At 40.1% G+C, this 14,532-nt stretch overlaps 1 protein-coding gene across 6 annotated transcripts in view; it reads right to left on the bottom strand.

The window, feature by feature from the left end:
• The window catches only part of LOC122551886 (AP-1 complex subunit sigma-2), a 43,051-nt gene that overhangs the window by 16,445 nt on the left and 12,074 nt on the right, over positions 1-14,532 (bottom strand). For 2 of the 6 annotated variants that reach the window (XR_006312227.1, XR_006312228.1), the window contains exon 5: positions 1,636-1,735. The exons of 3 other annotated variants lie outside the window; for them this stretch is intronic. Coding sequence is in view for 1 of the 3 variants with exons in the window: in XM_043694459.1 (XP_043550394.1) it covers positions 5,197-5,223 (27 nt within the window). In the remaining 2 variants the exon portion in view is untranslated. Of the gene's footprint in view, positions 1-1,635; positions 1,736-5,181; positions 5,224-14,532 lie in introns of those variants that run through there. One more of the 6 variants, XM_043694459.1, reaches the window with a different exon arrangement.

Genomic DNA, 14,532 nt, shown 5'->3' with positions numbered 1-14,532 from the left:
ATTTACTAGGATGTTGCCTGGTATGGAGGGAAGGTCTTATGAGGAAAGACTGAGGGATTTGAGACTATTTGTGAGAGAGAAGGTTGAGAAGTGACTTAATTGAGACATATAAGATAATCAGAGGGTTAGATAGCTTGGATAGTGAGAACCTTTTTCCTTGGATGGCGATGGCTAGCACTAGGGGACACAGCTTTAAATTGATGGGTGATAGGACAGATGTCAGAGGTAGTTTCTTTACTCAGAGTAGTAGGGGCATGGAATGCACTGCCTGCAACAGTAGTAGACTCGGCAATTTTAAGGGCATTTAAATGGTTATAGGATAGGCATATGGATGGTAATGGAATAGTGTACGTTAGATGGGCTTCAGATTGGTTCCACAGGTTGGCGCAACATTGAGGCCTGAAGGGCCTGTACTGCGCTGTTAAGTTTGATGTCCTCGTGGCCATTACTGAGACATGGGTGCAGAATGACCTAGATTGGAATCTAAATATTGAAGAGTATGTGCCATTTAAGAAGGACAGGCAGTTATGAAAGAATAGTAAACATCTGGAGGAATTGAATTGAGAAGCAGAGCAGTTAAATTAAACAAATAGATAATCTTGGGTAAAGCTTGAATAACCACAGGCTGCTCTAATCTCAATATTACAAAATGGAAATAGAACAACTGGAGAAGATGGAAAACAAAGATCTAGGAGGGTTCTACGACAGAAACTGCACTACTGCTCAGAATACTGGACTTTGCCCTTATAGGGTTTATTTTATGATTTATGCTGTCAATGTTCCATCATGTTACAGCTGAATGCAAATTAAATGGATTATTTGCTCGGATAAAGGTGAGGAACTGTAGACCAGTTCATTAACAAAATCAATTGCAGTATATCCTCTTTAACGTAATCATTAAATAGAAATGCACCTTTTCAATATAAATAGCAGGCTAACTATGGAATATGGTTGTAACTGGTTTCATATTTTCAACCTATGTACACTAATTAAAAAAGGGAAAACTACATGTTTCTCAGCAGCTATTACTTTTAAGTAAAACAGGAAATTGACAAAATAAATAATTATCTGAGAAAATACTTGCCTTGTATCATCAGCATTGCAATATCATAAATCCACAGGGTTGGAGCTCACTCTCCAACCCTTCATGTAATGTTGCATTTTCTCCCCTCAAAACTTGGACAAAACACCAATTAAGTTTATAATCATATTTTAAATCACAACTGGAGTTTCACCTTGAAGTACCAAGATTCAAAGAGATCAAAAACCATCTAGAGTAGCGCGTAGCTGTTTCAGATCCTCAATATTAATGCAATGTTATTTTATCAGAACTTAAACAGAAGAGTCTTGTTAAAAAAAAAGCCTGCTGCAAATTAAGCACTGCCTTTTCACAACGTTAGCTGTAAACAACAAGAGCAGCGACAAGGCACCAAGTCATTGCCATCATGCAGATTCCAGTTAGGACCAACACCATCACCAACCTACTTTGTTTCAAAGTATGTGTGGTTTTGTTTTGAATCTGTTCCTACCACATCAGGCAATTGAGCAATTAATGCCACGGAAATTTTGCAAACGTGCATCATTCATTATGCTCCCAATTATATACCCATGCCACTCAAATGGGAAAATAGTTACCAATGATCTGGATGGGGGCCAAAACAGGCCAATAGCCTAAGATTTCTCTCAATCATAAGATATCGTCTGCTGACAAACTTCCCCAGTCTTCATTTTGGTTCTAAAACACAAAATTAAGCAGCATGTGAGAATTAATGATTTTCTTCTCGTATTCCTTCGGAACAGAAGCAAAGTTATTAACATGACAGAACAAACTCATACAATTATATATCATGCAGCCACATTATTTCACATTAGTGCAAGGAAGTAAGAGCAGGACATGAAGTAAGTTGAAGAATGCAACAATAACAGCTGAACTTCTACGATATAAAACTTTTAAGCAATTGCTTTATTCAAATGAAAATATTGGCCCACAACTGTAAACTACTGCTGAAAGTGCACTTTTTCTGAATTGGTGCAAAGTGCTTCAAAACTGTTAGTTTGCAGAAGACAGATTCTTAGTTCATGACCTGCATATGTTATAGCAAAAGTCTGAATTAAAGTCTGGGCTCGAAAAAAATGCATGGCAGCTCTGAGTGCAAACACTCCAATTAATTATTTGTGGACAACAGGAAGTGCACAAATGATCAAGGTATGACTGGGACAGGATCCACAGTCACATATTTATTTACAGTCTGCAAGCTGGAAAAGTAAGTAAGGAAAAGAAAGATAAAAGGATTAAAATTGTCTGTTTCATCAATTCGATCCTATGTAGTCATCACCACATAATCAGAAAGTACAAGTTATAGCTAAAAAGTTCTGCCATTAGTATACAGATCCATCTCTGAAACTGGCATAATACGCTGGAGCTACCATACATGCTACTAAATACTTCACCTAAACAGAACATGGCATCATGGCATTATCTTGCCGAGCACCAGAAACTAATGTTATTGGTTTTGAACATTTCATTCTGTTGGGAAAAAGAAAAATATGCAAATAGATGCCCATAAGAACTACATGCACCTATCAAACATCATTAGAAATATCAGTTTAATCATCTTGAACATCTAACAAAAAAGGAAAATGGCACTCCATTTTGAATTGAGAAGAATGCCATCCAGACAACATCAGTTTTCAAACTGTATTGGTTCTAGTTTTTGCAACTAGTATTTCAAGCTAGAACATGTGAAACAGTCTCAGCCAGCTCACGCCATGATAACAACTTCCAACTCTTTGAGAAACTGAGTAAGAAACAACAGCCATAACAAAATACTGCAAATTTTAAGAACAAAAGAGACCTCAGAGTGATGAAATAGGTGGTTCAATTAGAGATTGCACAAAGTGAATGTGGGAGGTAGGAAAATTTACTCAGTAACAGGAGTAATGCTCTGCATTGAAACAGAGCTTCAGATTTTCATTCTGTATTTAGCCAACTATGCAAATAGCAAAGTTTATCTTTTTGGAGCAGCAACTGGATTCAAATCAGATTAAAAACTGTAACTAGCCTCAAGTTAAAAATCTATACCCAAGGTAAAATGGAATTACTTCACATTTGTCCAAGACTCAATTATCGTGAATACAACTTTAGCTCTCCTATCCTGATAGACTTGGCAGGCTGGCCTGGCACATCACCTGTCAGCTGCTACGTATATGTTATCTTCCTCCAATATAGCTAATGGAGCTGTTGTGAGCAACAGTGAGGCCTTTCTGCAGATTTCCATTTCTAGAATTTTGATATTTTTGGGCTATTTCTTAATTGAATCAAGAATACGGCACGGTGGCACAGTGGTTAGCACTGCTGCCTCACAGCGCCAGAGACCTGGGTTCAATTCCCACCTCAGGTGACTCTGTGTGGAGTCTGCACATTCTCCCCACGTCTGCGTGGGTTTCCTCCAGGTGCTCCGGCTTCCTCCCACAATCCAAAAATGTGCAGGTTAGGTGAATTGGCCACGCTAAACTGTCCGTAGTGTTAGGTGAAGGGGTAAATGTAGGGTAATGGTTCTGGGTGGGTTGCGCTTCGGTGGGTTGGTATGGACTTGTTGGGCCGAAGGGCCTGTTTCCACACTAAGTAATCTAGTAATGCCACTGTTTCACTGAAGTAACTGAACCAACCAGAAAGCAGCCTGTGCTGCATAGGTAGCCTGTGAAGATTAAAGAGCCAAGAGTTCCAAGCACAGAAGTTCCAGTGTCACCATGTAGCTCACAGGAAGCAAGGCAATTATGGTCAAAGCTGACAGAGCCCACAACAAAAGCCTTCTGAAAATCCTTGCAGGAGTTAATTTCTCACACAGGTTAGCAATCAAAGTTAGAGCACTTGATATCTGGGGCAATATACTCATATGGATTGAGAACTTGCTATCAGATGGAAAAAAAAAATAGGCATAAAAGGACCTATTATGATTAGTGAGGTACTGCAAGGATCAGTGCTAGGGCCATAGCTGTTCAATATTTGTAGAAGTGATCCGGGTGTGGGGACCAAATATAATTTCCAAATATGCAGATGACAAAACTGGAGAAGAATTCGAGTTGCAAGGAGGATACAAAGAATTTTCAGAGATTTGGACAGGCTGAGTGTGAGAGGAGGAACAGGGCTGATAGAATGTGAATAAGTGGATAACTTCACACTGTGAAGGAGGAAACAAAGACACTGGACTCAATCTTGGCAAGTTTCTACCCTAGAAAGCTGTGGAAGCTCCATCGTTAAGCATATTCAAGACTAAAGCATTCCCTTGCTTTCCTTTCTCACCTCCTCTCAACCACAGCCTAGAAACTATTCATGCACTGTTCAAGTGCTCATGGTTGAGTTAACAGAAGTGTGGTATTATAAAAACTGAAAGCCCACCTCAATTTATTCATCTCAAAAACAAATAATCAGGAACCAATCTGAATAGAGTATAGCTTGGAGAATGACTTTCATAAGGTTATTGACTGAACCAGTTCAAGTGAACAGAGAAATACATTTGGTTCAGAAACCAGACAGACAGTTAGAAAAGGTGCTGACCATCAAATTGCATGACCATCCAAGACACAGAGCTATCATTTCAAAGAGCTCAAGCAAGAATTTGAGTGAAATCAGTAAGATAACCTATGACCTTCGGAGTGGATCACTCATTGTAAACCAGAAAATGTGTTAATCCACTGTGCTGTTCTTAAAGTACACATTGAGTTTTTTTAAGCATTCATTTTCTTTCACCTCTGAGCTGTCCTTGGAATTATTCACAGTGCGTGCTATTCAACTAATACAATTCATCCTTTTGATTGATAGCCAACCAGCATTAAATTTTATCAATGCAAGGGTAGACTGCAAGATGGCAGTAATTCATTTTGTCACGTGCACAGCACAAATTTTTAATTCATTGAAATTGGTCCCTGATTACATTTTTTCGAGCCCTAAAATTCATAGTGAACAGTACATTCAGTTAGATCTGTATTAAAAGCATAGATTATTCATCTATTCTAGGGAAAGCGAATGATGATTTTCAGAGAGTGAGAAATTCAAAACTTCATACTAAATTTGATAATTGTTAGAAGAGGGGACCAACATTTTGAAATGTTAAAGTAATACTTAGTTAGATAATTGATGCTAAAACTCAGAAATTGATTACACAAGATGCACTGACCTTGCCCAGTAATATGAAATCAGCAAATGACGACAGGATAAGATACCTCAAAAGATAAATTTCAATATTCATCTCACTGCCCAAACTCTTCCCTGAAACAGGAATTCTCTCAACTTTTTATGTCAAAAATCCTACAAAGACATATTAAAATTGCCTACTGCTGGACATCTGAAGTGCAAAATGCCCATAAATAAGTTCACACTTACCTCCATCGCCTAAACATCTTAATTTTTACATACTACAGCATTAATGGCATTATCAGATTCAGAGTGCTCATGCACTTTCTTCCCCATCTGTATAAATACTAACATCAGATTGAAAGCTCATACATATACAGTACCTCATTCATTATTGAAAACTGCCTTAAATTAAAGAAGCTCACAAATTGATAAATTATTGCTAACCTGCATAAATGTAACTTGTAACAGAAATCTGAAAATAAATGGCTGTGTGGATGAAGTACTTTGCAATAGACATGAATATTAAAATGCCCAGAGTATTGTCAAAATATACAAAGTGAAAGTGACATTTGGTAAAGCAGGGGCAAGCACACTACTGTACAGATACACACAGTGCACAATATGAAAAGTCATATAAACTCATTTACATAGCCCAAGCCAAAGAAAGCAACCCTACACAGGCCAAGGTCATTCTTAGACAACACCCAGTTTTATCACACCAGCACACTGATTGGAGGCACTATGCAGGTCACCTGCCTCACTTCTTGAACAGTAATGGCATAGGGGAGGACAGGTGCAGAAATTGGGATCAGAGAACTATAACATTGATCCAAAGACACAAAAAATAACTTTTGATTGTTTTTACTGCCCATTAGCCAAACATACAGAAATAGACAGCAGAGACACTAATGGCTTTCCACATAGATCAGACTCTCCAGAAGTGAGCAATCACCAAACTTACATTAAAATATTCTATTACAAAAGACATGTAACATTAGAGATAACATGTAACATTAGAAATCTCAAATTCCTATTCAGAATAAATTCCATTTAAAGCACTCAAGAAAAGTTACCAAAATGGAAGACTCAGATTAATATTTGAGTAGAAACAAAATAGATGAATTTCTGATAAATTGACTGTTCCAAGCAGTCCAGATACACGAGAATAGTTTTGCAGAAGCAAACTGCAGTGTGTGAATGTGTCAAGAAAGCCAAGAGGCAGCTGTACTGTAATAGATATCGCTGAGGCACCAACAGAAACCCATAAAAGTGACTTGAATATTAAAAAAATGCAGGGGATGTGGGTATTACTGGCAAAGCTAATATATCTTGTCCATCTCTAATTGCTGTTGAGAAGGTGCAGATGGACCATCTTGAACTGTGGCAGTCTGGCATTGAAATTCATCAGAGGGTTATTTCACTTTCTTCTCAGTGATCTTTACAAAAGGAGGCTTACCCACCCTCTCTATCGTGTTTCACTATTCAATTAGAACACCACTTATCAGTCCCTTAATAGTCTTCCCAAAACGTCTCCATTGTAAGTTTTAAAGCTTTCAAGTGATCCACTACCTCAACAGCATTTGAGGAGAATAAGAGGCAGATTTCCTTTAACATGTATAAAAAGAAGTGCTTTCTAAGATGAGTTGGATTGAAGGATCTGTTTCCATGCTCTGACGTTATTACTCTATAAGGTGGCTTGGAAATCTGACTGGCATCTGAATGACAATCCTTGTAGAAGGCATGTCACTGCTGATCTGTATACAGCCACACATTAGGCCACATAATAAGATAAGAACTCATGTGTTGCAGATAGTGTATCAGTCTGGATAGAGGATTGGCTACCTAATAGAAGTCAAAGTTAGGATAAGGGGGGAGCTTTTTAGGATGGCAAACCTAACACATGCATGGCATAGTTGTAACTTTAATGGTGCAGCCCTTTGTTCTGAACTTTCCCCACAAGAAGAAATAATTAATCTCTGCTTACTCTGGATCTTTAAATTATCTTAAACACCTCAACCTCTAAAGTGACCAATAATTTTGATCTAGAAACCAACTTAACTTCTCTTCAGGATGGTCAGTGGATGCAAAATGTTAACTCAGCTTACTCTCCACAGATGCTGCCAGATCTGCTGAGTTTTCCCAGCAATTTCTGTTGCTGTTTTTGATTTCCAGCATCCAAACTCATACAGCATAGAAACAGACCTTTCAATCCAACTTGTCTTCTCTTCATCTTGTTTCTGTTATTAGGCACAACTTGTTGCATGAGTGACCACTCAAGGTACTTTGTGCAGATAATCTAGAATCATTGTTCTTTTAGCCATCAGCTTCTACTCTTGCTTGATATCCTGTTTTGCTTTTGTTCAGTATTCTGTTACTTTTATGTTGTTTAAATCAAACATAACAACATGAGGTCCTGTTGACAAATGATTGCTTTACCATATGCTTTCAATTGTGTCACAATTTGGCCTCTGGACTGCCCTCAAAAGACTAGTTCTACAAAGACAATGGATGAATGGATGTACAAATCCAGGAGTAGATTACAATATTCTTTATTGCATACAAGACCATAAGATGCAGGAGCAGAAACAGTCCATTCAGCCCATTAGGTCTGCTCCACCATTCAATGTGAACTTCAACGCCACTTTTTCTATCTTTTCCCTTCATTCCCTTACTGATTAAAAATCTGTATCTCAGCCTTGAACATACTTAATGACCCAGCCTTGATAACCCTCTGAAGTAAAGAATTCCACAGAGTCACTACCCTCTGAGACAAGAAATTCTATCACATCTGTTTTAATCATGCGATCCCTCATGCCCTCTGGTTCAGCACCTTATACAAGGATTGCCATTCAGATGCCAGTCAGATTTCCAAGCCACTTTATAGAGTCATAAAGTCAGAGCACCGAAACAGATCCTTCAATCCAACTCATCTGTACTGACCAGCCGTCCCAAACTAACCTAGTCCCATTTGCCAAATCCCTGGAAATCTTTCCTCTTCATATACCCATCCAAAAGCCTTTTAAATGCTATAATTGTAGCAACCTCTACCACACTCTCTGGCAGCTCATTCCATACAGACACCACCCTGTGTGAAAATGTTGCCCCTTAGGTCCCTTTTAAAATCTTTCCCCTCCACCTTAAACCTATACTCTCTAGTTTTGGACTCCCCTACCCTAGCAAAAATACCTTAGCTACTTACATTGAATAACCTCATCATTTCATAAGCCTCTATAAAGGTAACTCGTCAGCCTGTGATACTCCAGGGAAAATAGTCCCAGCCTATTCAACCTATCCCCACAGCTCAAACTTTCCAATCCTGGCCACATCCTTGCAAGTCTTTTCTGCACCCTCTCAAGTTTAGCAATATTTCTCATATAGAAGGGTCACCAGAATTGTACACAGTATTCCAAACGTTGCCTCACCAATGTCCTGTACAGCCGCAACATGACATCCGAACGCCTATACTCTGACCAATGAAAGCAAATGTGCCAAACACCTTCTTCACCATCCTGTCTACCTGCGGCTCCACTTTCAGAGAACAATGCACCTGCACCACTAGGTCTCTTTGTTCAGCAACACTCCCCAGGACCTTATCATTAAGTGTATAAGTCATGCCCCGGTTTGCCTTACCAAAAATGCAGCACCTCACATTTATCTAAATTAAACTCCATCTGCCACATCTCAGCCCATTGGCCCATCTGATCAAGGTTGCTTTCTACAGAGATAATCTTCTTCACTGTCCACTAAACCACCTATTTTGGTGTCAGCTGCAAACTTATTAACCATTCCTCCTCCATACATATCCAAATCATTATACAGAAGATGAAAAGCAGTGGACCCAGCAGTGATTTTTGTGACACACCACTGGTCACAGGCCTCCAGTCCAAAAAACAACCTTCCACCACCACCCTACCTTCAAGCCAATTTTGCATCCAATTGGCTATTCCCTCTGGATCTTATGTGATCTAAGCTTTTTAACCAGTCTATTATGCGGAACCTTGTCAAATGCTTTGCTGACGTCCATATAGACAATGTCTATCACTCTACCTTCATCAATTTCCTTTGTCACCTCTTCAAAAATACTTAAGTTAGTGAGAATGATGTTCCATGCACAAAACCACACTGACTATCGCTAATCAGTTCTTGCATTCCAAATGCATGTAAATCCTGATCCTCAGAATCCTTTCCAACAACTTACCCATCACTGATATAAGGCTAACCAGTCTATGGTTCCTTAGCGTTTCCTTACAGCCTTTCTTAAATAATGGTCACCTTGGTCACCAGTTATCTCAATGCAGACCAAGCAACACAGTTTTGTCAGAGTCACACAGAAGTACAGCATGGAAACAGACCCTTCGGTACAACTTGTCCATGCCGACCAGATATCCTAACCTAATCTAGCCCTATTGGCCAGCACTTGGCCCATATCCCTCCAAACACTTCATATTCATATACCCATCCAGATGCCTTTTAAATGCAGTAATTGTACCAATCTCCACCACTTCCTCTGGTAGCTCATTCCATACACGCACCACCCTCTGTATGAAAAAACTGTCTCTTAGGTCCCTTTTACATCTTTCTCCTCTCACCCTAACCTTTTCCCTCTAGTTCTGGACTCCAACACTTCAGGGAAAAAGACTTTGTTTATTTATCCTACCCATGTCCATGATTTTATAAACCTTGATAAGATCACCCCAGCCTCTGATACTCCAGGGAAAACAGCCCCAGCCTATTCAGCCTCTCCCTGTATCTCAAATCCTCCAACCCTGGCAACATCCTTGTAAATCTTTTCTGAACCCTGTCAGGTTTCACAGCATCCTCCCCATAGCAGAGGGACCAGAAATGAATGCAGTATTCCAAAAGTGGCCTAACCAACGAAATAAGCAGTACAACTGCAACATGACTTTCCAACTCCTAAACTCAATGTACTGACCAATAAAGGCAAGCATACCAAACACCTTCTTCACTATCCTATCTACCTGTGACTACTTTCAAGGAACTATGAAGCTGCACTCCAAGGTCTCTCCTTAGGACCTTCCCATTAAGTGTATAAGTCCTGCTAAGATTTGCTTTTCCAAAATGCAGCTCCTCAAATTTATTTAAATTAAACTCCATCTGCCACTCCTCAGCCCATTGGCCCATCTGATCAAGATCCCATTGTACTCTGAGGTAACCTTTGCTGTCCACTACATCTCCAATTGTGTGCCATCTGAGAACTTAGTAAGTATACCTCCTATGTTCTCATCCAAATAATTTATATAAATGATGAAAGGTAGTGGATCCAGCACTGATCCTTATGGCACTCCACTGTTCACAGGCCTCCAGTCTGAAGAGCAACCCTTCATCTTCTACTTTCGAGCCAGATCTGCATCCACATGGCTAGTTCTCCCTGTATTCCGTGAGATCTAACCTTGCTAACTAGTCTCCCATGGGGAACCCTGTCAAACGCCTTACTGAAGGTCATATAATTCACATTCGTCATTCTACCCTCATCAATCCTCTTTGTTACTTCTTCAAAAAACCCGATCAAGTTTGTGAGGCATGATTTCCCACTCACAAAGCCATTTGACTATCCCTAATCAGTCCTTGCCTTTCCAAATACATGTACATCCTGTCCCTCAGGATTCCCTCCAACAAACTACCCACAACGGAGGTCAGGCTCACTCGTCTATTGCTCCCTGGCTTTTTCTTACCACCTTTCTTAAACAGTGGCACCATGTCACCCAACCTCCAGTATTCCGGTACCTCACCTGTGATTATCGATGATACAAACATCTCAGCATGGGGCCTATCAATCACTTCCCTAGCTTCCCACAGAGTTCTAAGGTAAACCTGATCAGGTCCTGGGGATTCATCCACCTTTATTCGTTTCAAGACATCCAGCTTCCTCCTCTGTAATATTGACATTTTGCAAGGTGTCACCATCTAATTCCCAACAGTTATATCTTCCATATCCTTTTCCACAGTAAATACTGATGCAAGGTACACATTTAGTATCTCCCCCGTTTTCTGCGGTTCCACACATAAGCTGCCTTTCTGATCTCTGAGGGGCCCTATTATCTTCCTTGTTACCCTTTTGTCCTCAATGTATTTATAAAAACCCTTTGGATTCTCCTTAACCCTGTTTGCCAAAGCTATCTCATATCATTGAAATATATTGATATCATGTGTTGCATGATCTCAGAACAACCCAAAGCATTAAATCCAATTAAGTACCGTCCGAAATCAACGTCGGAAAGATCACAGTCAACCTTATGCATGGAAAGCTCCCTGTGTGATGGTGACCAGCTGACCTAATGATGGGCGGCACGGTGGCCCAGTGGTTAGCACTGCTGCCTCACAGCGCCAGAGACCCGGGTTCAATTCCCGCCTCAGGCGACTGACTGTGTGGAGTTTGCACATTCTCCCTGTGTCTGCATGGGTTTCCTCCGGGTGCGCCGGTTTCCTCCCACAGTCCAAAGACGTGCAGGTCAGGTGAATTGGCCATACTAAATTGCCCATAGTGTTAGGTAAGGGGTAAATGTAGGGGTATGGGTGGGTTGCGCTTCGGCGGGTCGGTGTGGACTTGTTGGGCCGAAGGGCCTGTTTCCACACTAATATAATCTAATCTAATCTAATCTTCTAGTTACATTGGTCAAGAGGTTGACACCTTGGACAATTCCTCTGCTCTTCTTCTAAGTTGTGCTATGGGGGTGCTTTATGGATCGTTAAGGTCTTGGTTTAATACCGCATCTGAAAAAAGTAGCACTTCCAACAATACAGCATCGGTATCACATCGGAAATATAAGCCAAGATTTGTTGCTCAAGTCCCCCCTGTGAGAATAAGGTTTAGAAAGTGCATCACAGGCAGAGATAACAACATCGTTATTATTATGTGTAAAGTTAATAAAGCCAAGTTATCAGTTGTCTCAGGCACCAGCAAGAAGGTGCTGCAGTTATAAGGAACATCAACTTATCATGATAGCATGTGTGCTCAGAGAAAGTTGTGAATCCATGTCAACACTTGCCAACAGGTGTTCAGCTTAACAAGCTTCTTAGCAATTTCATTACCTTAATAATAGCTTGAAATATCTTGATGGCAGCTAGTAGTAAAATTTCCCATTTATGAATTAAGAAATTGAGAATGTTACAAGAATGTTACATGCTTTGAAGCCAAATCAACAAATGTATAACAATTTGTGTAATGTACTGGAACAGTACTCAATCATGGTTGTTTCCTGAAATCTTTGCCATGTTTTCTCTGGTGGGATAGTGGCATGTAGTTAATTATCTTATTTGATTAACTACCTCCTAAGCAGGTCATTCCTTTGATAAAAATTTACAAACTACGCTCTTCAGATAATGCAAATAAAAGAATTTCTCTATGACCTTTTACATCCTCGGGACACTCTCGGACCCTAAATCATGTGCCAGCTAATTCATTTGAAGTGTAGCCACTGATGTGATGTAGCCAAACAAAACAAACAGTCTTTAAGCACAACAGGATCCCACAAACACCACCATGTGACACCAATGGATTTTTTTTTAATTGTAAAGGAATGGGAGTTGAGGGCTAAAAAGTGGCAAGCATGTCATGACTCCTCAGTTGTGTTATTTTGCACAGTGTCACAGGACAGGATCAGTAAGGATGAGGGACAAAGGGCAGATGGACAGTGAAGAGGGTTACCTCAGATTACAACAGGATCTGGACCAGATGGGCCATTGGGCTGAGAAGTGGCAGATGGAGTTTAATTCAGACTTGTACACTTAAAGGTAAGGTTGTAAGGGAGTGTTGCTGAACAGAGACCTTGGAGTGCAGGTTCATAGCTCCTTGAAAGTAGAGTCGCAGGTAGATAGGATAGTGAAGAAGGCGTCTGGTATGCTTTCCTTTATTGGTCAGAGTATTGAGTACAGGAGCTGGGAGGTCATGTTGCAGTTGTACAGGACATTGGTTAGGCCACAGTGGAATATTGCGTGCAATTCTGGTCTCCTTCCTATCGGTAAGATGTTGTGAAACTTGAAAGGGTTCAGAAATGATTTACAAGGATGTTGCCAGGGTTGGAGGATTTGAGCTATAGGGAGAGGCTGAACAGGCTGGGGCTGTTTTCCCTGGAGCGTCAGAGGCTGAGGGGTGGACCTTATAGAGGTTTACAAAATTATGAAGGGCATGGATAGGATAAATAGACAAAGTCTTTTCCCTGGGGTGGGGGGAGAACTAGAGGTTTAGGGTGAGAGGGAAAAGATATAAGAGAGACCTAAGGGGCAACTTTTTCACGCAGAAGGTGGTACGTGTATGGAATGAGCTGCCAGAGGAAGTGGTGGAGGCTGGTACAATTGCAACATTTAAGAGGCATTTGGACGGGTATACGAATAGGAAGGGTTTGGAGGGATATAGGCCAGGTGCTGGCAGGTGGGACTAGATTGGGTTGGGATATCAGGTATGGACAGGTTGGACCGAAGGGTCTGTTTCCATGCTGTACATCTCTATGACTCTATAATAACATATGTGAAGCTTTGAACAAGTTGGACTTTACATAGGACAGAACCAAGGAAACAATTAAACAGATTGGAGAGAAAAATTATCAAATCCAAAATAATTTATTAAGGCTTCAATGGTACTAAGGTAGACAAATTGTTGCAGAGATAGAACAAGTAATGACAGATGGAGTATAAAACTCAGACGAGGCTGAAACAGGACAGGGAGGGGATTAGAGAGATCAAATTCAAGCCAAGAAAGCAGACAGTGAGGAACGACAAGAGATTTTAATCAATTCATCTAACATTTCCATGCAAAGACTTCCAGTTAACAATTATGGTTTAGTGAGATACAGCAGTTCTGAAGAGTCTGTAATGCACTTTTCTGAAAAAAATACACAATAATAGTCAACCACCAAGTTCTCTCTGCTGCTGAAAGCTCTATTAAGTTTTGCACCATATTGTACATGTGCCTTTATGTAATATACCTGAAGAACATCGCAGATATTAGTTATGCTTCTGGGATTCAGAAATAGAGCAGTAGAGAAGCACAAATGTGTAAAAGGGGATGGAAGTCATTTAAAACTTCTGTCAAACCTCAACGAGAAACCAAGCTCTTAAAACAAAGGATAACTTATGACAGAAGAGGGAGATAGTGGCACAATGTCGAACAAAGGATAAACTGGAGAATGTGCTTATTAAAAGAAAGGATATATTTGAGGGATCATGGCTGCCTTAATGATCACATTTAGGCAAATGTCGAGGAAAAAAACCATATTGTGGCTTTAATCCAGAAAAACTATTTAAGACATACACACACACACTTACATCAATGCAAGCAGTGTTAACAATACATTTCAGTTTTGGCAAGAGACATGCAATTGCAAAGTACACATGATGTATGACAAACACAAACTGAAGGAAATTTTAAAAGTCCAAAC

This window comes from Chiloscyllium plagiosum, chromosome 7 (genome assembly GCF_004010195.1).
Source record: "Chiloscyllium plagiosum isolate BGI_BamShark_2017 chromosome 7, ASM401019v2, whole genome shotgun sequence".
Classification (NCBI taxonomy): domain Eukaryota; kingdom Metazoa; phylum Chordata; class Chondrichthyes; order Orectolobiformes; family Hemiscylliidae; genus Chiloscyllium; species Chiloscyllium plagiosum.
The sequence above is the reverse complement of the archived record's forward strand: the minus strand, read 5'-3'. Positions and strand labels throughout refer to the sequence as shown.